The 24,371-nt window shown below is 42.2% G+C and overlaps 1 protein-coding gene and 1 pseudogene across 6 annotated transcripts in view; one reads left to right on the top strand and one right to left on the bottom strand.

Annotated features, from left to right (window-relative positions):
- LOC125118665 (PABIR family member 1-like) overlaps window positions 1-20,272 on the bottom strand; it is a 61,444-nt gene extending 41,172 nt beyond the window's left edge. For 4 of the 6 annotated variants that reach the window (XM_047765405.1, XM_047765409.1, XM_047765406.1 and 1 more), the window contains exons 1-3: window positions 19,744-20,272; window positions 14,608-14,683; window positions 1,629-1,685 (exon numbers count right to left, since the gene is read on the bottom strand). In XM_047765405.1, the coding sequence (XP_047621361.1) occupies window positions 1,629-1,685; window positions 14,608-14,683; window positions 19,744-20,066 (456 nt within the window). In that variant the 5' untranslated portion in view covers window positions 20,067-20,272. Of the gene's footprint in view, window positions 1-1,628; window positions 1,686-14,607; window positions 14,684-17,453; window positions 19,624-19,743 lie in introns of those variants that run through there. The other 2 variants (XM_047765411.1, XM_047765410.1) reach the window with 2 other exon arrangements.
- Window positions 4,065-4,966, top strand: LOC125118829 (annexin A2-like; annotated as a pseudogene).
- Window positions 20,273-24,371: the final 4,099 nt, after the last annotated feature.

Raw genomic sequence — 24,371 nt, 5'->3', positions numbered from 1 at the left:
TAGCTTATACTACTAACCAGTTAAATTAGCCCCATTTCAATCTTCATAATCAAATAGCAACATAAAATCAATTTTTAAATACTTGATCCAAAAAAAAAACCCTGCATGGAATAAACTAGAAGTCACTTTAACTATAGTTTTAGGCTCTTTCATTGAGAATTTCTTAGATAGCTACATACAAACAGTAACAGAATACCTTAACTACTAAAAAGAATCTTTGAAACCATACTTTCTTCTCTTTGTTTTTTTTTTTCCTTTATTACTTCTGCCTATGTAGCATTTGGAACTTCCCAGGCCAGGGGTCTAATTGGAGCTGCAGCTGCAGCCTACACCACAGCCACCGCAACACCAGATCTGAGCTGTGTATGCAAACTACATCGCAGCTTGAGGTGACACGGGATCCTTAACCCACTGAGTGAGACCAAGGATTGAACCTGCATCCTCACAGAGACAACATCAGGTCCTTAACCTGCTGAGCCACAATAGGAACTCCCTAAACCAAACTTTATTGCTAGTGGGTAAGTTTGGCCTTAGGGAGGCCATGGTGTGGGGGAGAGAGGGAAGGAAGCAGGAGCTGGAGTACTGAAAACTAGGGTTCCAAGATACTCTGGGTTTTCTGCCGCTAAAACAGAGTGCAGGTAGCTATAAAAGAATCCAGTAATGTGGGGCTAAGTCATGGCTTGACGCTTGCTAACTCTGGACATTGGAAACATTTCTGCCATCTTTGGTGTCTGACCTCACAGGTTTGGTGCAGGATGCAATGAGACCACAGATGTACCTATGAGAGTGCTAAGTGAATAATAAGTGCTTCATAACAGTTAAAGTGCGCCCCTCTCCCCACCTTAAACAAAAGTCTGCTTGTAGTGGAGTCAAAGAAAAAAAAAATCCTACCACCTGTGGTGGAGTGGTGATTTCATCTTTTGAGTTCTGTGGCTAATCCTTGGATAAATCAAAGATTTAATTCTGTATTAGGCTTCTGTTATTAAACACACACCCCCCCCACAGACACCCATAATTCAATGAGGTACAATGTATCCCTGAACTCAGATGATTGTTTAAGAAAACCATGATAACTGTGGCTATTATGAAGCTGAAAATTAATTTCCATACATAGCATCTGTCATCTTCTTTGAGATCCCTGCAGGAAAGCTAGATTCAAGGTAAAAGAGTGTGCAGGAGTTTTCACTGTGGCGCAATGGGGATCGGGGCGTCTTGGAAGTGCTGGGATGCAGGTTTGAGCTCCAGCCTGGCATAATGGGTTAAGGATCTGTTGCCACAGCTGCAGCTTAGGTCACAACTGCGGCTCGGTTCTGATCCCTGGCCTGGGAACTCTGTATGCCACAGTGCGGCCAAAAAAAAAAAAAAAAAAAAAAAAGTAAAAGCATGCAGTGTTTCAGGAAACTAGCAGCTTATTAAAATACTTAATAATCTAAATAAATAGAAGACTCCTTAGTTGCTTGTGGTTCCTTCTTTTTTTTTTTTTTTTAAGAAAAACCATTCACTCCTGGAATTAAAAGCTTATTCGCATGTGACATCACTGAGGATTACTGAATCATGGATATTTTTTAAAAGAAAAATAAAACTTACTATTTTTAATGAACAGCTGTCAGTTTTGAAAGTCTTCTTACCTGTTTGTTTTGATCAAGGCAACTGACAGAAGCTTGACTGGGAGAAGACAGCACAAGCTGAAAATTAAAATATAAAAGTCAAGTTTCCTTTAATGTTCCTGATTATTTCTAAACATCAGTTAAGTCAATGTTGGTTGAATGGCCTAAAATATTTATTGAGTGCCTAATGCATGCTAGCAACAGTATTAATTAAATTAAAAATTTTTAAAAGTCAAAAATCCAATTGCATCTTGACTGAAAATTATACTAATTGGAAGTCTATATATATATAGTAACAGATAAAATAACTTGACATAAGAAATATAGGGCAGAACATCAATGGGAACATTTTGTTTTTTCCTACATTTCCCTTCCCAAGGCACTAAGATCTTAAAATCACCTCAGTTTTTCTTGCCAGTTTTAGCCCCATTCCTAAAGCTTAGAGAGAGGCAGTACCAAGAAAAACCAGAAATAGTCATTAAATCAGCAGCTAATAAGCACACAAAAGAAACAAATGAAAATAACTCCAAGTATCTTGGAATCCAGCTGGGGAAAGCAAACTTTCATTTTAAGGAATGACTAAAGGCCATGGCTTTCAAGTAGTTCAGCACATTTAACTCTTGCTTGACCAGACACTTGTTGTCTAGGCTCTTTCTCTTCTGCAAGACTGCTTTCTCCTTTTTGGTCGGTCGTTCCTTGAAGCTTATGAAGACCCACACAAGAGGGAAGTGAAAGAATGGAGAGATTTAAAGGCGTGTGAAGGAGTTCCTGTCGTGGCCCAGTGGTTAATGAATCTGACTGGGAACCATGAGGTTACAGGTTCGATCCCTGGCCTTGCTCAGTGGGTTAAGGATCCAGCGTTGCTGTGAGCTGTGGTGTAGGTCGCAGATGCGGCTTGGATCCCGAGTTGCTGTGGCTGTGGTGTAGGCCGGTGGCTACAGCTCCAATTAGATCCCTAGCCTGGGAACCTCCATATGGGGCGAGTATGGCCCTAGAAAAGACAAATAAATAAATAAATACATAAATACATAAAGCTGTGTGAAAATAAGCTTTGGGAATTACCTGCAGAATTCATTCATTCATTCTACCTATAGCGTGGTTAGTTCTTGAAGTGCAAGATGATGAATTTACCATACATCACGTTCACATATTATATCTAAGATCACACTGAGCTGTGTGTGCAAACATATTTCATGAGCACCTACCATAGGTTAAACCATTGTGCTAGGCTCCGAGGAGCCAAAGATAAATAAGACATTTTCTGTCCTTGAGAAACTCAAAGTCTGGGTAGGGAAAACAAGGCCACAGGTAAGGGCCAGAACAAGTTAGGATTTGTAGGAGCTCAAAGGACAGAGGATATTATTCCGCCTGGGGACTTGGAGACGGCCTCACAGAAGAGGGCAGGAATTTATTAGGTATCGAAGAGGAAGGAGGTTATTTCCGGGAATGGGAAGAGATGCTCAGGCAGAGAGGCCTGCCTGGGGGAACAGAGAGGTTTGGGGTGGCCGAAACACCTGGCACATGACAGGACAGGGTAGGAAGCAAACTTGGGGAAATTTGGCTGAAACCAGGTTGTGGTTTTGGACTTTAGCCTTTGGGCCCAATAGGACACGTAAAGCATAGGGCCCTCTGAGTTCTTAAACTTCAAAAGTATTTTTGACAAGAAGATCGTATCTGATTTAGAAAGGCAAGCCTAGCAGTGTTCACAGAACAAGTTGAGGGTGGAGGGAAGAGGGACAAGAAGCAGGGTCGCCAGCCAGGGAAACGATGACGAGGGTTTGAACAGAAAAGAGAGGGAGGGAGACGAGGAGGCAGATGGGAGAAATGATCAGAAAGTGAAGAGCTAAAGACAGACCTGAGGGTTCTGGCTGAAACTGCAGAGGGACGGTAGCCAAGAAAGGCAGTGAGAGGAGCGAGTTAGTGCGAAGACGAGTGTTCAAAATATGTGCATTGGATAAATAAATGTTTTGATGAAGCAGAGAGTCCGAATTTTTATTAGGTTTTAAAGTGTCATATGGCTTTTTAAGAAGATATTACCTTTTTTTTTATTTTCCCACTGTACAGCAAGGGGATCAAGTTATCCTTACATGTATACATTGCAATTACATTCCCCCCCCCCTTTGTTCTGTTGCAACATGAGTATCTAGACAAAGTTCTCAATGCTATTCAGCAGGATCTCCTTGTAAATCTATTCTAAGTTGTGTCTGATAAGCCCAAGCTCCCGATCCCTCCCACTCCCTCCCCCAGATATTACCTTTTATTTTGCTTAAAAAAAAGTGTTGAAATCTGTTTTTTTCTAATCATTTGCTAGAAGGTAGAGGAAATAGCCAAGGTTTAATGACAATTACATAGCATCGACCTTACACTGGCTTCCACTAGCGTTCATTCTCAGTGTTATACATCCTGCGGGGTCGGGCAAATGTGTAACAACACATATCCAGCATTACAGTGTCATCCATGAAGGGGCTGGGGCCTGATGAGAGCTCTCTCATTGAAACCACCTGCTCAAGGACCAACCAGGAGCTGCAAGAAATTAACAGTCTACAAGGAAATGTACAAGACTGATCTGGAGAAGGACACTGTTTCTGACACATCTGGTGACTTCTGCCCTACGAAGGGTAGAAGAACAGAGGATGCCTCTGTCATTGACCATGAACTGACCCAGGACACCTGGGATCTTTACAATGCTGGAATGAAGAGGAAAAGAATTGATGTTCCTAAGTGGATCAGCATCATGACCGCACAGTGTGTGTCACCTCCAGAAAGTACTTGAAAGGTATAAGAGCATAGGCCTCATGATCAAGGAGGAGATTGCAGGAGACCTAGAAAATGCTTTCCTGAACCTGGTCCAATGTCTTCAGAACAAGTCCCTCTAGTTTGCTGACCGACTATATAACTCCATGAAAGGCAAGGGGGCTCATGATAAGGTCCTAATTAGAATCATAGTCTCCCACAGTGAAGGAAGGGGACACATTGAAAATTAGGTCTTGGAGTTCCCTTCGTGGCTCAGCAGTTAATGAACCCAACTAGGATCCATGAGGGGTTCGAGCCCTGGCCTCGCTCAGTGGGTTAAGGATCCGGTGTTGCCGTGAGCTATGGTGTAGTTTGCAGATTCGGCTCAGATCCCGAGTTGCTGTGGCTGTGGCTATGGCTGGCAGCTGTAGCTCTGATTAGACCCCTACCCTGGGAACCTCCATATGCTACAGGTGCAGCCCTCAAAAGCAAAAAAAAAAAAAAAAAAAAAAAAAAAGAAAGAAAAGAAAAGAAGAGAAGACAAAATTAGGTCTGAATTCAAGAGAAAGTATGATGGATCCCTGTACTACCACATCTAGGAGGAGAGCAAGGGTAACGACCAGTAAATGTCACTGTGCTGGGGCGATGCGGGTGAAGCTCGAGATGGCACAAGTGTCCAGGAGTGGGGCTCCTATGCTTGCAGCTGACAGGTCTAGAAAATCAGTTTGTGATTAACAGCCCTCTTGTGCTCATCCCTGAGATGGTGACTGTCCCTGCCTCCTCCTCCACCTTGTTTTAGTTGCCTGAGCACTGCCTGGCTTTCCCAGCAAGTCTCTCCTTCGAGCCAAAGAAATGAGCGTTCCAAGGAGTTGGGAATGAAATCTAGGCTGTGAAACACTTTGCATCTCTTTACTGTATGGTAAACATATGAGTACGCTGAATTTTTTTACTTTAGCAACAAAACTAAAGCAAAATACATTCCAAGTATCTTTCCATGTTAAAATGCACATGCAACAATAATCTTAAAGGCCGAATATTCTACTATATAGAAGAACCATAAGAAGAAGCACCTATTATGCTCCAGACATGTCTTACCTCACTCAATTCACAACTACTCCATGACACAGGCGTTATTATTTGTCCCCAGTTGAAAGATGAAGAAAACTGACGGCCAGAGAAATCAAGCAACGTGCCCACACTCACACAGGTGGGACGCAAACACAGATGATGAAGGCTCATTCACTTGACCTATCCCCTGTTGCTGGATATTCATACAGCCACATTTTTTGCTTGTGCTTATAAATCATGCTATGATAACAGCCTTTAAGCTAATCTTTGCACACACACCCTTAATGAATTCTTTAGGAAAAATTCGCAGAGTTGGACTTTCTGGGTCACAAGGCTGACCGATATGCATTGGCTGAACTACCCTCCAGAAAGCTTATACAAATTCACTTTTTTGCAGTGTATGAAAATACTGATTTCCTAAATCAACTATTCAATTTTTTTAAAATCCCCAAAAGTAAAAATATCAATTTCCTGGTACTTCTCCAACATTAGATAGTACTACTAATTTAAAAAATTGGGGGAGTTCCTGTCGTGGCGCAGTGGTTAACGAATCTGACTAGGAACCATGAGGTTGCGGGTTCAGTCCCTGCCCTTGCTCAGTGGGTTAACGATCCGGCGTTGCCGTGAGCTGTGGTGTAGGTTGCAGACGCGGCTCGGATCCCGCGTTGCTGTGGCTCTGGCGTAGGCCAGTGGCTACAGCTCCGATTCGACCCCTAGCCTGGGAACCTCCATATGCTGCGGGAGCGGCCCAAGAAATAGCAAAAAGACAAAAAAAAAATTGTATGTTCACTCTTAAGGCATCCTGTAAAAATAACCTATTTTCCAAATCAAGTAGAAAATGTGATTTATCCAGAGTTTTGGATATCCTCCCCAATGCGCCCCTCTATTAGCACTGATCACTGAGAAGGTGTGTGGTAACATGCACCAAAGCTGAAAATTTTAGGTTTACCTTTAAAAAAGCCAAATGCATATATCCACATGAACACATCTTTGAATAAGCAGAATCTTAATAAGTTTAATTCATGCTACTGATGCTTATATCATCATCATTCAAATGCCTGGAAAGTTTACAATATAGAATATGCAACACTAAGTTTTATATGATTTGTAGTCTAACTGAAAATACACACTAACCTGAACTTAAATACACTCTATATACTCAAATTATGGGACTTTAGGTGTATTATAAATGACTGTTATTTAAAAACAAACCAAAGAAGAGAATTGCATGGTGTGGCAAACTGTTCTAAAATAATTACGAAGGGCTTCCTGGAAGAGATTATTTTTAATTGCTATCTAAGGGATGGGAAGGAACTGGCTTAGTTCCAGGCAAAGGCTCAGAATTTCCTGTTAGAAAACTTTATCCAGGAAATCCTGAGATGACTGCCTGACTGCAATGGATGCCCTCAACAGGGATACACGGTGAAATGTCTGGGGAAGGCAGGGTTTGAATGTGAGCTATAGACTTCAGAAGCCACAGTAAACATTTTTTTTCTTCTTTTCTTTTCTTTTTAGGGCCACACCTTGGCCTATGGAAGTTCCCAGGCTCGGAGTTGAATCAGCAACACCAGATCCAAACCACATCTGTGACCTACACTGCATGCAGCTCAGCGCAATGCCGGATCTGTTAGCATCAGTGAGCAAGGCCAGGGATGGAACCCTCATCCTCATGGTACTAGTTGGGTTCGTTACCACCGAGCCACAGAAGGAACTCCGTAAACTTTTCAAATTGGGCAAAATGTGGATCAAATACTGGACTTGGTTGGTTCCTTTAGTAATAACATGGAAAACTGTAGAAAAGAAGGCTTCTAGAAGAGAATTCTCCCAAAGATTAAGTATTGTAGGTGGCATGTACAAGGGAATTGCCTCAGATAATTTTTCTATATGAAATAAGGCATTAAAATAGAAACAGTTTCCTGAGATGTAAATAAGCCCCATGGGTATCTTTGGTGTGAATTTCCCATTGTGCCATTCTCTCATACTTTAGGGAAAAAAAGTCCCGGGGAGGAAGCAAGAGGACCAGCACCAAGAAATGATGTCATGGGGGGAGAGGGGAGGAGTGGGAGTGGGGACGGTGCTGGCGAAGCTGATTCCCAAGTGTTATCTTCAGTGAAGAAATGAAGATAGAAGGAAAGATCAAGCTTAGTTCCATTTAAAAGAGAGACCACAAAAAGCTAACATTGTAAAGACAGCAAAAAAATTTTTTGGTCGTACCTGTGGCATGTAGAAGTTCCCAGGCCAGGGGTGGAATCCAAGCCGCAGCTGTGACCTATGCTGCAGCTGCGAAAATGCCAGATCTTTAAGCCACTGTGCCTGGCCAGGGATGGAACCTGTGCTGCCACAGAGACAACGCTGGATCCTTAACCCTGTGCCATAGCTAGAACTCCAAGACATTAAATTATTAAAAAATAATTTTTAACTGTCCTAGTTTTGCTATTTTTAACCCATTTCCTACTGTAGTTACTAGAGATTTTTTTAAAATTTTAGAAAATCCTTGATCCTAGAAAATTCTGAATCACTTTGCTGTATACTTGCAACTAGCACAATATTGGAAATCAACTATACTTCAATTTCAAAAAAAAAAAAAAAACAAAAAAAAACACTTAGAAAATCCTGAACAAGGAGTTCCCGCTGTGGTGCAGCAGAAACGAATCCAAGGAACCATGAGATTGTGGGTTCGACCCCTGGCCTCACTCAGTGGGTTAAGGATCTGGTGTTGCTGTGAGCTGTGGTTTAGGTCACAGACATGGCCCAGATCTGATGTCGCTGTGGCTGTGGTGTGGGTCGGCGGCTGTAGCTCTGATTGGACCACTAGCCTGGGAACCTCCATATGCTGTGGGTGTAGCCCTAAAAAGCAAATAAATAAATAAAAATTAAAAAAAAGAAAATCCTGAACAAGAGTTGTATGCTATGTTTATAAATGTCTCCACCTAGTTCCCAAAATGATTTAAGGTGGCTCATGAAGATACGAATGTGAGTGAACATGAACCAAAGGACAGAGCATAAGGCGGGGCAAGGATGTATTACACACTCACTGCCAGATGAGCCACGAATTGGACTGAGGGTTTGTACTTGCCAATGGGAAAAGCAAAACCTAGTCAGGGAAATATTAGCAGCCATAAAATTAAAACGGACAAATTGCTCAAGTAAAGCACAACTGCTTCTGCTAGGAAGAGGAGGTCCTTTTCCTGCTTCTGTTGCAGTGGGAAGGGGTGAAGATGGAGAAAAGACCAGGCTGCACTAAATTCAACAGAGGAGCCTAGAAGAGAACTCCTCGTGGAAGAGGGAGGAACAGGCATGTCAACCTTGGAGGCCTTCAGGGGTACAGCAAAGGGGTAATTTGGGGGGGAAGGCCAAAGAGGCTTCTCCATAGTCAGAAAGGGCCTCAGGCTTTGGCTCAGCAGAAGTGGAGTGGAGTTCCTGTTGTGGCTCATCAGAAATGAATCTAACTGGTATCCATGAGGACGCAGGTTTGACCCCTGGCCTCACTCAGTGGGTTAAGGATCTGGCGTTGCCACAAGCTGTGGTGTAGGTCACAGATACAGCTCGGATCTGGTGTTGCTGTGACTGGGGCGTAGGCTGGCAGTGGCAGCTTCAATTTGACCCCTAGCCTGGGAACCTCCATATGTCGTGGGTGCGGCCCTAAAAAGAAAAAAGAAGTGGGGTGGAGTGATTTCCTGATAGTGGTGAAAAAAAACATTTGAGCTTGATTAATAAAAAAATTGTGAAATAGACTTTTTACAAGGTTTGGAAATATGCATCACTATTTTTGTGTTAAATGGCACCCATGGTTCTTCAAGGCCTTCTAACACTGCGATTTTTCTCTAAAACACTTTTGTCTACATTGTAATACATGGAAAGCAGCACCAATTTAAGAAATAATTTTGTTTGGCTATGCCTGCAGCATGTGGAAGTTCCTGGCCCAGGGATCGAAGCCACACCACAGCAGTGACCTGAGCCTCTGCAGTGACAATGCTGGACCCTTAACCCGCTGCACCTTAAGAGAACTCCAAATATTTTTTAATTGTGGTAAAATATACACAACATAAAATTTACCATCTCAACCCCTACCAACCATTTTTTTGTGTCTTTTTTTGGGGGGGGGTGTTGCCAGCATATGGAGGTTCCCAGGCTAGGGGTCCAATCAGAGCTGTAGCTGCCGGCCTACACCACAGTCACACCAACACAGGATCCGAGCCGTGTCTGTGACCTACACCACAGCTCATGGCAACGCCAGATCCTTAACCCACTGAGCAAGGCCAGGGATCGAATCCATGTCCTCATGAATCCTAGTTGGGTTCGTTAACCACTGTCTCACGACAGGAACTCCCCCATTTTTAAGTGTGCAGTTCAGCAGTGTGAAGCACATTGATGTCATGTAACAGATATCCAGAACTCTTCTCATCTCGCAAAACTGAAACTGTACCCATTAAACAACACCGCCCTCAGCCCATGGCAACCACCTTTCCACTTTCTGTCTCTGGGAATCTGAATACTCTACATTCCCGCTGCACCAATTTTAAGGCCAGTCTAATAATGGGATAGGATCCTTAAACTTAGGGTTCATGATACTCAGTAACACTTTTCAAGTGTTACAGCTGATACTTGACAACATGGGTTTGAGCCACACAAGTTTACTTATAGGTGGTTTTTTTTTTTCAATAAATATACAGTCTACCCTCCGTATCGGAGGGTTCCCATCCATGGATTCGACCCTGCAGATTGTAAACATTTTTTTTTTTTTTTTGGTCTTTTTGCTATTTCTTTGGGCCGCTCCCGCGGCATATGGAGGTTCCCAGGCTAGGGGTCCAATCGGAGCTGTAGCCACCGGCCTACGCCAGAGCCACAGCAACGCGGGATCCGAGCCGCGTCTGCAACCTACACCACAGCTCACGGCAACGCCGGATCGTTAACCCACTGAGCAAGGGCAGGGACCGAACCCGCAACCTCATGGTTCCTAGTCGGATTCGTTAACCACTGCGCCACGACGGGAACTCCTGCAGATTGTAAACTTAATACACAACCTATGGTTGGCTGAATCTGAGGATTCAAACCCGCAGATGGGGGGGGGCATACTATGGGACTGGATGACTTTGGTATCATCTGTGGGTCCTGGAACATCTGTGGGTCCTGGTATCATCTGTGGGTCCCCCATGGAGATATCAAGGGACGACTTGATTTTCAAACCAGTATTTTTTCAAGAATGATGTTTCTATTTTGCAATGTGATATATCAGCTAGAAATGGAAACACCTCTACTGTTAACGGTTTGCGAAAATCAGTCAAGGGGAGTTCCCACTGTAGCGCAGCGGAAATGAATCCGACTAGGAACTATGAGGTTGCGGGTTTGATCCTTGGTCTCACTCGGTGGGTTAAGGATCCAACGCTGCCGTGAGCTGTAGTGTAAGTCGCAGACTCAGTTCAGATCTGGCGTGGCTGTGGCTGTGGCTGTGGTGTAGGCTGGCAGCTGAAGTTCCAATTTGACTCCTAGCCTGGGAAGCTTCATATGCCGCAGGTGTGGCCCTGAAAAAAAAAAAGAAGAAAGAAAAACACTCAAATAATGTAGAAATGCAAGAAGTGGAAATAAAATTATTCCTATAATTCAATGCTCTAGAGATGACTACTACTAATAGGTTGGTCCATATCATTCTCAACACCTGTAAATATAGAGAAGATCACACTATACATGTGATTCTGAACCCTGGGTCTAATTACTGGATACAAAGGTTAGTGAGGCTGCTCAGGATGGTAGAGTGAGAAGATGAAAGGAAACTGGGTCTCTGATGACATCAGTGATCCACCTGGAACCTCCTTTCTTCTTCTTTCTTTCTTTCTTTCTTTTTTTTTTTTTTTGTCTTTTTAGGGCCACAGGTGCAGCATGTGGAAGTTCCCGGGCTAGGGGTTGAATCAGAGCTGCAGCTGCCAGCCTACACCACAGCCACATCAATGCCAGATCCTTAACCCACTGAGCGAGGCCAGGGATCGAACCTGAAACCTCATGGTTCCTAGTCAGGTTCTTAACCCGCTGAGCCACTATGGGAACCCCAGAATCTCCTTTCATAAGACTTCTTGTTATGTGAACTAATAATGTCCCTTAAGTTACTTCTAATTGAGCTTTGTCACCTCTGCCAAAAACATTATAATTATCATGTCATTCTCCTAGACAACTCAGCCTATCTACACTGAAGGCAAGGCTATACCTCCGTAAGTCTTATAATTATAACGAGGTGATACTTGGAACAAAATAAAAGCACATGCATAATGCTGTTACAGCAAGCCAAACCAATAAGCCTTGAACTTCCCATCATCAAATAAGTTAAGATGACTTCCGTTCTGCCAAACGCCATCCATGGTTTATTTTAAATACGCACGACACTAAGCTGAATCTTATGGGAATTAAGAGCCTAGAAATCCTAAGGAAAATTATGCATTAAAAAATGCCAGGCATACAGTTGCTCTACATATACATAATAGTTTATGAACAAAGGCATAGTTATTGAGCATTTAGGATGTACCAGTGCTGTGCTGAGTTAATATAATCATAGCAAACTTAGGAGGCAGATACTACTACATTTCCATTTTATGGATAAGGAAATTAAGGCACAAAAAGGGTAATCTCCCAAATAATCCAGCTCCTTGAGACCCCAGTGTCTTGCCTCTCAGTCGTTCTTTAACCCAATCCAATCTGGCTTCTCACCCTACACTTTTCTCCACTGAACTTTCAAATAAAAGAAATTCATGAATGAGCTTCATTTTGGTAACTCAGAGGACGCCTTTCAGTCTTTATCATGTTTGACCACCTACACAGTAGGTTCCTAAAAATACCTGCTGACTTAGCTAAGTAGAAAAGAAGACGGGGGAGTTCCTGTCATGGCTCAGAGGTTAACGACCCTGACTAGTATCCATGAGGACAAGGGTTCGATCCCTGGCCTCGTTCAGTGTGTTAAAGATCCGGTGTTGCTGTGAGCTGTGGTGTAAATCGCAGATGTGGCTCAGATCCTGAGCTGCTGTGGCTCTGGCATAGGCTGGTGGCTACAGCTCCGATTGGACCCCTAGCCTGGGAATCTCCATATGCCACAGGCGCGGCCCTAAAAAAAAAAAAAAAGAAGATGGGATAGGTATGGAGGGCTTTGATAGACAAGCGGTTGCTCAGTAAATATTGATGAGGGAGTAGATGAGTGAGTGGAGAGAGGAAGAAAGATTTACTTAATGAACAATTTTAATTTTTTCCCAATATACTACTATTGCATTCACAGGAAAAATATTGAATATCATTCTAAAAAGAGGACAATGCCCAGTTTTAAGATTAGGAGGCAATATTTTAAAATGGGTAAGAAGTTATAACATTTCATTAAAATATGTTCTATAGCTCCCATCATATTAAAACAAATCATGTAAGAGAAATCTATGAATAATTGTATATCAACAAACCAAGTATTCTAGATGAAATGGACAAAACTCTAAAACACACAAATTACCAAACTAAAGAGGAAATATAAAATCGCAGCAGACCTGTAAATAAGTGAGAGAATCTGTTTACAAAATCTCCCAACAAAGAAAAGTCTAGGACCAGATGGCTTCGTTGGTGAATCCTACCAAACATTTAAAGAAGAATCAACACCAGTCCTAATAAAACTGCCCAAAATAGAAGAGGAACATTTCCTAACGCTTTCTATGAGATCAGAACTATCCTGGTAGCAAAGCTAGCAAAGATACTGTAAGAAAACTACGGACCAATATTTCTTACGAATACAGGTGGAAAAAGCCTCAACAAAATTGTAGCAAACCCAATACAATAGTACATTAAAAGGATTATGCACAGGACCAGGAACTCAAAGGTGGTTCAACATAAGAAAATCAAAGTAATAAATCACATTAACAGAATGGAGAGGGAAAAAACAACATGATCATCTCAAGAGACACAGCAAAAGCATTTGAAACAATTCAGTGTCCTTTTGATTAAAAAATACTCAGCAAGTAGGAGCAGAAAGAAACTTCCTAACATAATAAAGGGCATTTACCCAAACCTACAGGTGATATCACAGTCAATGATGGAAGACTGAAAGCTTTCCGCTTAAAAATGGGAACAAGACAAGGATGTGTCCTTTTTGAAACGAGAGAGAGAGGTGGTGGTTGAACAACACTGTGAAGGCACTAACTGCCCCTGAATTGTTTATTTTAAAATACTTAACCATGTATGAATTTCACCTCAATATTCATAGAGTGAAGCGTTCATTCACTGTGGCTTATTGATCTACAAGTGTCTTTCCTACACCTATGCAGTGGATTAATGGTCCAGTTTTTTCCTGTGGCAGCACCAGTTGGATCCCCAGCCCCATGCAGTAGGTTAAGGATTCCATGTTGCTGCACCTGTGGTGTAGGTTACAGCTGCAGCTCAGATTCAGTCCCTGGCCCAGGAACCGCCACATGCCACAGGTGTGGCCTAAAAAGAAAAAGAAAATAGTTATAATGTAGAGATTGCATTAAAACACCATGAAAAACAAAGTATATTTTCTTCTTTTTTTCTTGTCTTTTTAGGGTGGCACCCTCAGCATAGGGAGGTTCCCAGGCTAGGGGTCTAACTGGAGCTGTAGCTGCTGGCCCACACCACAGCAACACCAGGTCCGAGTCGCATCTGTGAACTATGCCGTAGCTTGTGGCAATGCCAGACCCTTAACCCACTGAGCAAGGGCAGGGATCCAACCCACATCCTCATGGATACTAGTCAGGTTCATTAACCACTGGGCCACAATGGGAACTCCCTAAACTATATTTTCAATTCAAGATAAATGCAAGGTAAAAGTCAAACTAAAAGCCTGAGAACTACCCTCAGGAGAGCCTGCACATTTTCCTCTCAAAATTAGAATGTTCTTTTTAAAAGTGGAAGCCAGATGATTTTACATATAAAATCAAATCTCCATGTTAAATCCATATAGGATTTAAAAGTTAATCCTGTTGCAGCTGCAACAATCCTAACTGTAGTCAGTGTGTTTATTTTTCCTGCAGTAGGGTTTATATCTGTGTTTTTCAAAGTGGGAACTTATTAGAAGTTCAAATTCTCCGGCCCCGTCCAGACCTCCTGAATCCAAATCTCTGGGGTTGAGGGCCAGCAGTTTGTTCTAATATGTGTTCCGGTGCACACTCAAGTTTGAGAACCCCTGGTAAAGACCAATAGTGCAAGGCTACAAGCATTTGCTTACCGGACAGCGTTGTGCCAGAAATGCACTGTTTCTTCGAGTTCCTAATGTGTCAGCTTGGAACACCTGTGAATTATCACTAAGAAAAAAAGGAAAACAGGTGTCACTTAAGACCTATTACCAAAAAAAATTTACATAAGATTTCAAATCCTTAAAACAGCAATGCCATTAGTGTAAATAGCTTCTTCGTGGAGACAGCTATGCAGATGCAGAAAATAAAACACACACACACACAGCCTGAGTTGGCAGAGGCTAAACAAGTGTCCATGTAAGGTAAGGAATTCTCAAACGTGCCACTTCACCCCTAATCATGCTATCAAGGATAAGGATAATTTATTGTGGCCTTGGAGATACATCATTTTCTGTGTAAAAAACCTGGAAGTGATCAGTGTATGCCTGGAGCTATTATGTGCTGGTACCAATCCCCTCTGGATCCCCCAACTTCCACATGCGCAAGGGGGAGAGCCAGTAGCAGGGGGCAACAGAACTGAGATCTTCACAGATAGGTTTCATCTGGCCTACTCAGTGCTGGAAATGTTTCTGAATTCATTGTGTACACTTGGAACAACTATGGCGATTTCCAATAAAGAATGCAGATTCCAGATTTCTGGCTTCTGTTGAAACTCTGCAAGATGTTATCACACTGGGCCACATGCCCACATGGCAGCAACACACTGCGGCTGCCCACTGAAGGTGGTCCTCATTCCCTCGGCTCTGACAGTGCCCACACTGCCAGCCTCAACCCTATTCGAGCTTGGGATCCTGAAGAAGTCGTCTCTTCCTTTTTAGGTTTTCTTGTTGTTAGAACTGTTTATTTTGAAATCATTTAAGATTCAGAAGACACTGCAAAAAGAATATAGAGGGTTCTCGTGTACCAGATGTCCCCAATAATAATGTGAAAGCATCTTTAGCACTTTCTTTTTTGCCACCTATGGCCAATCAGGTCTTTGAAAAGGTTTTACCTCTGTGATCTCTCATCTCCGTCTTATTCCTTCCAGGCTCCTTGCCAAAAACCCATCTAAAGCTTCTTCACTTTCCCACCGACTCCACAATAGTCTAATCCATCACCTCACCTCGATTCTTTCCCTACAGCCATCTATTTAACAGACTCCCAGATTCCCTTCCGAAATAACAGCGTGTTCTCCCGCTCACGGCTTTCAGCCACTCTCTTCATCATCTGCTGAATGCAGAAGTTACTTTCTTTACAGTAACATTCCAAGCCCCTCATAATTTAGTTCCACAGACTTTTGGATTTCATCGATGAGGAAAATTTTGAAAATCTTGGCACACGCAGTCGCTACCATTTTCTCTGGCCAGGTAAGGTCATTAAAAAAAAAAAAAAAAAAAAAACCTCACTCAACTACCAACACCATCACATCATTTCATTTATAAAAAGGACATTAATAATCTGGGTGAAAAGACAGAACTTCCCGGGGAAGTATGCTGTATTAACTTTTTTAAAGCCACAGATTCGGTAAAATGTCACCGGGGATCAGCACCGGTCAAATGAAGACGCAGGAGCCAGTGATCCAGGCAGAGTTGCTCAGCATTCTGAAATACACTTATGCTTCCCTATGTCCAAGCCTAGTCCATATTCCTGGAATGCTGTCCCAGCTCTCTCAACCCCTTTTCCTCCAGGTTGCACCTCATCAGTCTCTTTGTTCGGCCCCATCTCAAATACCACCTCTCCAAAAACCTTCCCTGTACCCTCATCAATCCCTCTGTCACTTCTCCCTCCATTCTTTTAATTACCCTAGCACGCACTTTCCCTCCTGGGCACAGATCTTACTATAGCAGACGTTTAAGTCCTTTGCATATTTATTCTCCCTATTAAACGCTCATTGAGGCTTGAGATACATCTTTGCAGCATAGGAATTTGCATATAACAGGGAGCAACTCAATACTTCATTTAGAGTCTATAAGTACAGGGCTAATGGTAACTTCCTTTCCCATTTTCCCCCTATGAGAACAGGAATATATTTTAGCAGTCACTACTACGAAGCTGGAGGGACACTAAGGGGTTACATATTTCCACTATCTTTTGTATGGGGGGTAATTCTTAAGGCTGACAATTCTCTTCTCCCTAAGTTGTTGTCCGCTAATAAGACAGTAACTAAAAAAATCATTGAGGCAGTGTATCTCTCAACTGATATCCATGACTCAACAGGAATTCAAAAAATCCTAGGCGATACCTAGAACCAAGTGCTACTTACAATTTAGAAAAAGTGAAGGTAATATAACGAATGTTCGGTGATCCACATCAAATGAATAAATGATCTGTCTAAACTACAATATTATTTGTATCAATTATATTCCCAAAGCAATCATTCTTCATGGCCACTATTTTTCCAGGTTTGTACAAGTTTAACAAACGATATGGTTGACAAAATGCTTCTGCAAAGAGCCAGATAGTAACTGGGGTTTTGTGGGCCATACCATCTCTGTTACAACTACCCAACTCTGCCTTTGTAGTAGGAAAGTGGCCCAAGGACAGTAAGTAAATAAATGTGTGTGGCCATGTTCCAATAAAACTTTATTTACAGAATGAATCAGCAGGCTCAATTTGGTCCCTAGACCGTAGTTTGCCTTTTAAAAAGAATTGAGGCCATACAGTTTGAATGCAGGGTCAGTCTAGTGGCATTTAAAGAGGGAAGGCGCTGGCAGGAATCCAAAAACTTAATCTCTAATTCTAATAAAGCCCAGAGAAGTAGAAGAAAAAAAATACTACCTTTAGATAAAGTCATTGACTTTAGTAGTAAAGTCAGTCAACCAGAGGGGCTAAGGAGTATAAAGAACCAAGAGGTTCAAAACTTTTGACGTTGATATTTTTATTAATGCAGGATGTACACAAAAATCAAAAAATTAAAAAAATTAGTAATACTTGTATTAAGGAGTTGACATTTAAAGAACAAATTCTGCAAATGCTGGCGCAAGAGAGACTGACTCTTTATATAAAGAAACAAGAAACAAGAAACACCAAGCAAAATTGGTAAACTGCTTGAAAGAAATGCAATAGTTATTTAGCAAGCTACGAAAGAGGCAAGGCAACAAGCATTAGAGGCCCAACTAAGGGGAAGGGGGAAAGTGAGCAGTGTACACATGTAACTGAGAAGAACTAGGGTGAAAATGAATTTGGCTAAGGCTCAGATGATTCCTAATTCCACCCTACATTTTCTTGCGGATTACACCCCAAACTTGCCACGTCAGTGTAAAATATGCCCTCAGGAGATCACGTGGACAAGTTCCCTGACCTTGGGCATGTCACGTATCATTCCTGGGCTACTTCTTTTTGACGCAAGGATCCGGGGCCTTGGTCCACTTTGTGGGTTAACTCTACCAGCTAAATGTGCAGCTGCCCCTCACCTTTACGGGCAAAATTCACCTCCTGCATCAGGATCTTAAGCTATGGAATTCCATACTGTACCTATGCTTTAATATGATAAAAATAAACATTTCAAATCCTTTACAGAACAAAGCAAAGCATGAAGGGATAACTAGGATCACTCTCTTTGCTTCCCTGACTCTGAGAATGGGGAAAATGGGCCTGGTCCCCTCCTGCCCCAGCACTTAATGTATATTAAATAGGACCCACATGATCCTTCAAATATATGTCCTCCACTGTCTAGGTATCTGCGACTTGTTTCTTCATTTCATAAAGCCTTTCAATAAAATTAACATCCTCCCTAAGTATTTTCTTCCACTGGCAGAGTGGGTCCATAGCAATTCATTTATTCACACAGCAGGATTAGCGTAGAATCTTGAATTTATAAAATGTTCTTTTTCTCAGCACAACGTGCAGAACTGCTCCCCCTTATTTTTTCTCTCTGCCTATTTGAAAAGGTAATGAATGTATCATTTTTTGGTCACCCTTAGCTTGCTTTTCATTTTGTTATAACATATTCCCCCTTAACGCAAATGACCTGAAAGCTGCATTTGTTTAGTTAATTAGCTTAGATGTTGATTAGTGGTGGACAAAGCACTAGTCTAGGAGTCTGGAGACACAGGTTTCTAGTGTTGGCTCTACTACTAACAATGACACTTTTGGAGATATATGGGCCTGTTTCCTCACACATGAAACAAGGAGAATAGATCGGGTCTCTTTGAGTTCCCTTCTAACAGTTGTGAGTGACAACCCTATCAATTAGTATGAGGCTGGCAAAAGGTGAGGAGCAAAGCTAAGAACATAGGTAGTGAACGCATTTTTCAGATATTTTTACAGTATAGAGAAAACCTTATGACAGTGAGCTATGAGACCCAAGATCTCACTTAAAAATTCTACTTTTAAGAAATAATAACTTTGCGTCATGCCAGACCTTTGGACACGTGCAGGAAATACAGTTAACAACGGGTTACTTAAAATTTTTAAAGCTTTTTTTCATCACCAGATTTCTAAAGAGCCTTTTTAGACATCTCCCCCTCACCCCATTAGCGCCTCCTTGAAAATTCCCAGGAAATTTTAACAGCACAAATGTTACTGTATATCTGTCTACGTGTTGTATATGTATCTGTGCTTTATACATATGAGGGGAAAAAAATTTCACCCACCCCCAAGAACTAAGTAGGGGCAATATTGGCCATTGAGAATGCAAAACTCAGGATATCGATTTTCTGTGATACTTAAACTTTTGTTCAAATAAAAACTAGGCGTAAAAAAAGGCCCAAGCTTATTTGCTTGACAACCATTCCCATTCCAAGTGTGCTGAAGGTGAAGGTCAGAGGTGACAAAGCTGCAGAGAGAACGACAAAATTACAGTCATCACAGAAGATCTGGAGGCAAGGGTGGGGAGTGTTCAGTTTCTTCAAAGGAGTGGGTAAGAGATGGGGTGAAGTTAGAAAAAGCCGTGCTCCACACCAATTGGATGCTGCTTTCGGGTCCGGGTGAACTGTCCGAAGAGGATGTTCAGGTTCACGGGTGTGTCAACCTCAGGGTGGGTGTGCAACCGCTCTTTGGCCAGCCCGCCCCGCCCCCGCCCCCTGACTGAGAGTGGGATCTTCGGGCACCAGGAACAAAGGAGAAACCTGCGGAACCGCGAGGAATAAAGGGGCGGGAATGCTTATTGGAAGTCACTTTCTGCAACTCTTGCCACCCCCTCCCCCACCCCCGCCGCTTGCCTCCTCCAGTATCTCAATCCTGCTCACCCAAGCCCACTGATCAAAGGGGCGCTGTTGGATCTTCTCAAGGTGTTGTCGTCTGTGGTGGCTGAACTCGGCTGCAGCTTCAGGGCTACTTCCATTTTCTCCTGTGACAGGTCCGTGCCAAAGCTTACTTCGGAGCTCTCAAGGTTTCCTTGCTCCGGTTCACTTAAGAACAAGTCAACTAAGTGAGGAGATGATAAATAGGGAGAGAAGAAAAGGGGAAAAAGAGAAGAGAGGGGGTAGCTCTTAGACGAGTGAGTGCTCACTTTTGCAGCCCTACCTTCCTTAACACCAGTGGACACAAAGACAGGTCTAGCTCTCAACATCCTAACTCCCAAGCTCGGGGCCCTTAACACTGAGACCTTCTACCTCCAAACCTCTAAAGAAAATGAGAAATTTATCTTAATCCGTGAACCCGTCTCCTTTATCTCGCACAGCGAAGGCAACCCGGGTAAACCTCTCCGGCCAAAACAAAAACCCGCCGCGTTCAAAAATCTGGTGGGTGCCGGCCTTCTGCGCAAGCGTCCTGGGTCCCGCCCGTTGGCGCATATTTATTACGCAAGCAATGCGCCTTATTGCGGGCGCCTGTGTCAGCATTGCTGGCTGCGCACGCGCAATGAGAGAGCCGCCTTTTTTACCCCAAGGCAGTCTTCCTTCGTCTTTCCCCATTGCAGATTCCTCGTGGTTGTTCTCTGCTCCTCTGTTAGCCCCTGGGGTGGTTTCGTTAACCATTGCTAGGAGAGAAAGGAAGAAGGTGTAACCCTTCTTTCTGCCCGAAGTCTAATACTCAGCTTTGGTCCCCTTATGACTGACACCAACAAGCTTGTTACCTCCCATGACGAATTTTTCCATCCTGTTACGGTAGACACTCTACATGATGTAATTTAAAAAAAAAAAAAAAAAACCGCTAAAGCTGGGGCGGGGTTGGGGTAGGGCACTTCTAAGTGCTTAGAGGCCACCTGCTCCCAAAGGGTCCTGGTAAGGTGCTAAACGATTGAATTGATTCCTCAAACAAATCATTGTTTTCCATGTGTTTTTTTTTTTTAAAACAATCATACAGTGTACATTTTTACACTGAATAAAATCTAGCCCTCAAAGCTTTTCATCTAAGGAAAAAGATTTGGGTTAAAGCAGGGAGGCTTGTTTTCTTAAAACGCATCTCAAAATTGAGTATCCATCCAAATCAGTGATTAACAATGCTGTCATGGCCCAGAACAATTTAAGAACAGCTCTTTTAGAATTTTTCACTGCCAGTTAATTGAGCCACATTGAATACTGAAATCTCAACTCCACGCTAATAATTGTATAAAAACCACACATTTTAGGAAGCATATAGAGGACAGAGAAGGCAAATGAAATGAGTGAAATGGGAGTTAATCAAAACAGTCGTAACATGGTATAGCACTTCCTGGCTCAAAAAGTGTTTTCACATACTTATCTCAATTGGTGCGATCATTAACCCTGCTCAGCTAATCAGTGATGAACTTAAAATAATGAGATTATCTGAAACAGTTCATGACAAGTTATGACATAAAAGATTATAAACATTCTTCATTCAGAGAACAGAATAAAAAAAGTGTAATTATATTGAGCAGAATTAGGTTACCTAAATCCTAGACATGAGGACTATTTGGAGTCTCCATTCCTGATATATGACAGGTTAACAAGATCTTACTATATGCCAGGTACTGTTCTGGGCACTTGAACTATGTGATCACAATGCTCACAATAACTTTGTGAGGGGAGTTCCTGTGGTGGCTCAGCAGTAACGAACCTGACTAGTATCCATGAGGACGGGGTTCAATCCCTGGCCTCGCTCAGTGGGTTAAGGATCCAGTGTTGCTATGAGTGGTGTAGGTCACAGATGTGGTTTGGATCTGGTGTTGCTGTGGCTGTGGTGGAGGCCAGCAGCTGCAGCTTGATTCAACCCCTAGCCTGGGAACTTCCATATACCTTGGTTGTGGCCTAAAAAGACAAAACAAAACAACACCCTCTGTGGGGTAAGCATCATCATAATGCCCATTTTTCAAAGGAGGAGACCGAAGCCCAGAGGAGTTATTCAAATTACAACTACTAAGTCACAAAGCCAAGGTTCCTCTGCTTCTATTTAAGTGAAAAGACAGAGGAGGCACCTCTTGATATTTCTCTGGGCACTATTTTTGTACCCATAAGCACTCAATACTTATACAATCATTTTATGAACAAATGCAAGTTTAAATAACCCGTCCTTCACAGCTATCTTGTGAACTAGGTAAATCATTTCTATGTTAAAAAAAAATTCCAGAGAGATTAATGGCACGTAACTAGGTAACAGTAGAATCTGGGCTGGTACCAAGATTCCTGAAAGCCACTGCTAAAGTTCCCCAGGAAAGCTGAAAGTTTATGAAAGATGGCAGCTAATGCTGAGTAAAGTCAGGGTGAATGTGGACGGTAGTGGTTAAATACAAAACAGAGGGTGAAAACCAAACTGTTTGAATAGCAGAAAAATATGGAGTACATCAGAGAACAAGCAGAATACCCCCACTTTCCTGCTCATTTTCCTTTTCAAAGAGTTTGTTAATATCCTTGGCAGGTAATAAGGTTTAATGGATATACTTTGAATGAATAGACAAGTCAAATCTCATTATGCCTAAACATTACTGATACCTTATTTTTAAAGATCTAAGTAAATAAGAAAAAAAAATAAAGATCTAAGTACCTAACACTAAGAAAATAGGCATAATAAAATGACATGGAAAGAGTAACTAAGAGATCATTCCTAGAAAAGGGCTAATAATATGAAATGACTAAATACATGAGATGGCAATAAGTTTTCAGCTACTACCAAAGGGAGAAATTCTCTTTAAGAGCAGCTACATATCAGGAACGTTAAGCCTGTAAAAAACAGAGACAGGACTCATAATACATACACAAGTTGGAAAGTCAAAAGGAACAAGTATTGCAAAAACAAAGACTTCTGTATACTATAGTGGCAAACACAACATTTAAAGAAGTTGTTTTTACTCCCCATTTCTACCCACACGTTATACAAACCTAGCTGTGTTTCATGATCGTGTCTGCTTGTTCCATAGTCATGTGCCATGACCTTGGATCGGAGGTTTGCTTAGATGTGTACCTTGATCTTTATGCTACTCCTCTCTTTGTGTGTTTCAGTCTGCTGCCATCTTCCCCAGGCCTCTTCCCTATAAAAGGTGTGCCACAAACATGTCATAATCAGCTCTTTATTTTATCAGTTGTCATGGCAACTTTTAAGCAACATGTTAGGTTGTTATCACAAGAGCAAGACACATTCAAGTTAATCCCAAGCCCTGAACCACCAACACCCAACACCTCCCAAAAGATTTACATGAAGGCAAGAATGATGTGAATAAAACCTGGAAATGATGGCCAAGGTAGCATCTGCCTTCTCACATATCCTTGAGTTTCTCCTAATTGTGAAGCCCCTGAAAGTTAGGGATTCTACTAAATTGTTTGACTCTTCAGAGTTAGGGACAGTGTATGTGGTCAACAAATGGTCTTTTGGTAGCTGTGGTGAATAACAGCATGTACTATAATTTTTTGGAGCAGATTACTGGGGTGTTGCTGAGACCTTGAGATAGAAAAAGAGCTATATAAATTGATCAAAACCAGAGCTTGCATTTCTAATGCAGGTGGCAGGAAAATATAGGCAATTTAAGGGAAACTAAAAGTGGTTTAAAAACTCTCATACTTCAAGTAGAACATAAAACACTGAGGAATAAAATGACAACTGGGCTTGCCAAGTTTAATATGGTACAGCTGAATTGAACAAGCAGGTAAAACTATTTTTGCAAAAGATGAAACCAATTTCCTGATTATTAAGTTTCCTGTACTTTCTAGGTATGTACCACACAATATGGTGGTTCATCTCTCCCAGGGTCATTCAAGTGGTGAGGATTAGATGAGTTAATATTTATAAAGCTCTTAGAACACCACCTAGAGCACAGTAACTGCTACAAAAGTGTTTAATAAAATAAGTAATTCCAGGCCTCACACAATCATGATTGTTAAGAGTCTCCGTAAATCCTAGAAAGGAAAAAAAAAATCTGGCTCTGCTACTTGTTCTTCAGGACTTAATATCACTGAAGCTAACTGGTGCTTGTATAATGGAAATGAGTACTTCTCACTAGCTATATGAACTCTCATTTGATTCTCTTTATTTTTACACCATTGCCTTTTTTTTTTTTTAACTCCCCTTTGGTCTAGTGCATCCAAAAGGATGATCTGAAAAAGAAATCTGCTTTTCCAGACAGAAAGCAACAAAGTCCTGGGATTTGAGAAAGGTGAGCGGGGGGAATCGCAAAAGTCAGAACGTACGAATTGGAGTGAAAAAAACGTGGAAACCACGTGTTTCTTTTTCCTTTGAATACTGGCCCAAACTCTTCCTGAAAGATGATGCTCCAGTATCTCCAAATGATTGGTTCTTTTCAAAATTGGGCGGCAGGATCCCCGGTCCAATGCAGGCGAGAAAGGCGCCGGGCTCCCTGGAAACGCTCCACCCCTTTGGAGGAGGTTTGCTGGGCGGGGCTCCCACGCATGCTCCGTGCCCGCGGGCCCATTGGCGCGGTCACCGGGCGCGTGCGCAGGACCGATGGGTGCCCGGACGCGGAAGA

This window comes from Phacochoerus africanus, chromosome X, assembly GCF_016906955.1.
Source record: "Phacochoerus africanus isolate WHEZ1 chromosome X, ROS_Pafr_v1, whole genome shotgun sequence".
Classification (NCBI taxonomy): Eukaryota; Metazoa; Chordata; class Mammalia; order Artiodactyla; family Suidae; genus Phacochoerus; species Phacochoerus africanus.
Note: the sequence above shows the minus strand (reverse complement) of the source record. Positions and strands in the feature narration are given on the sequence as shown.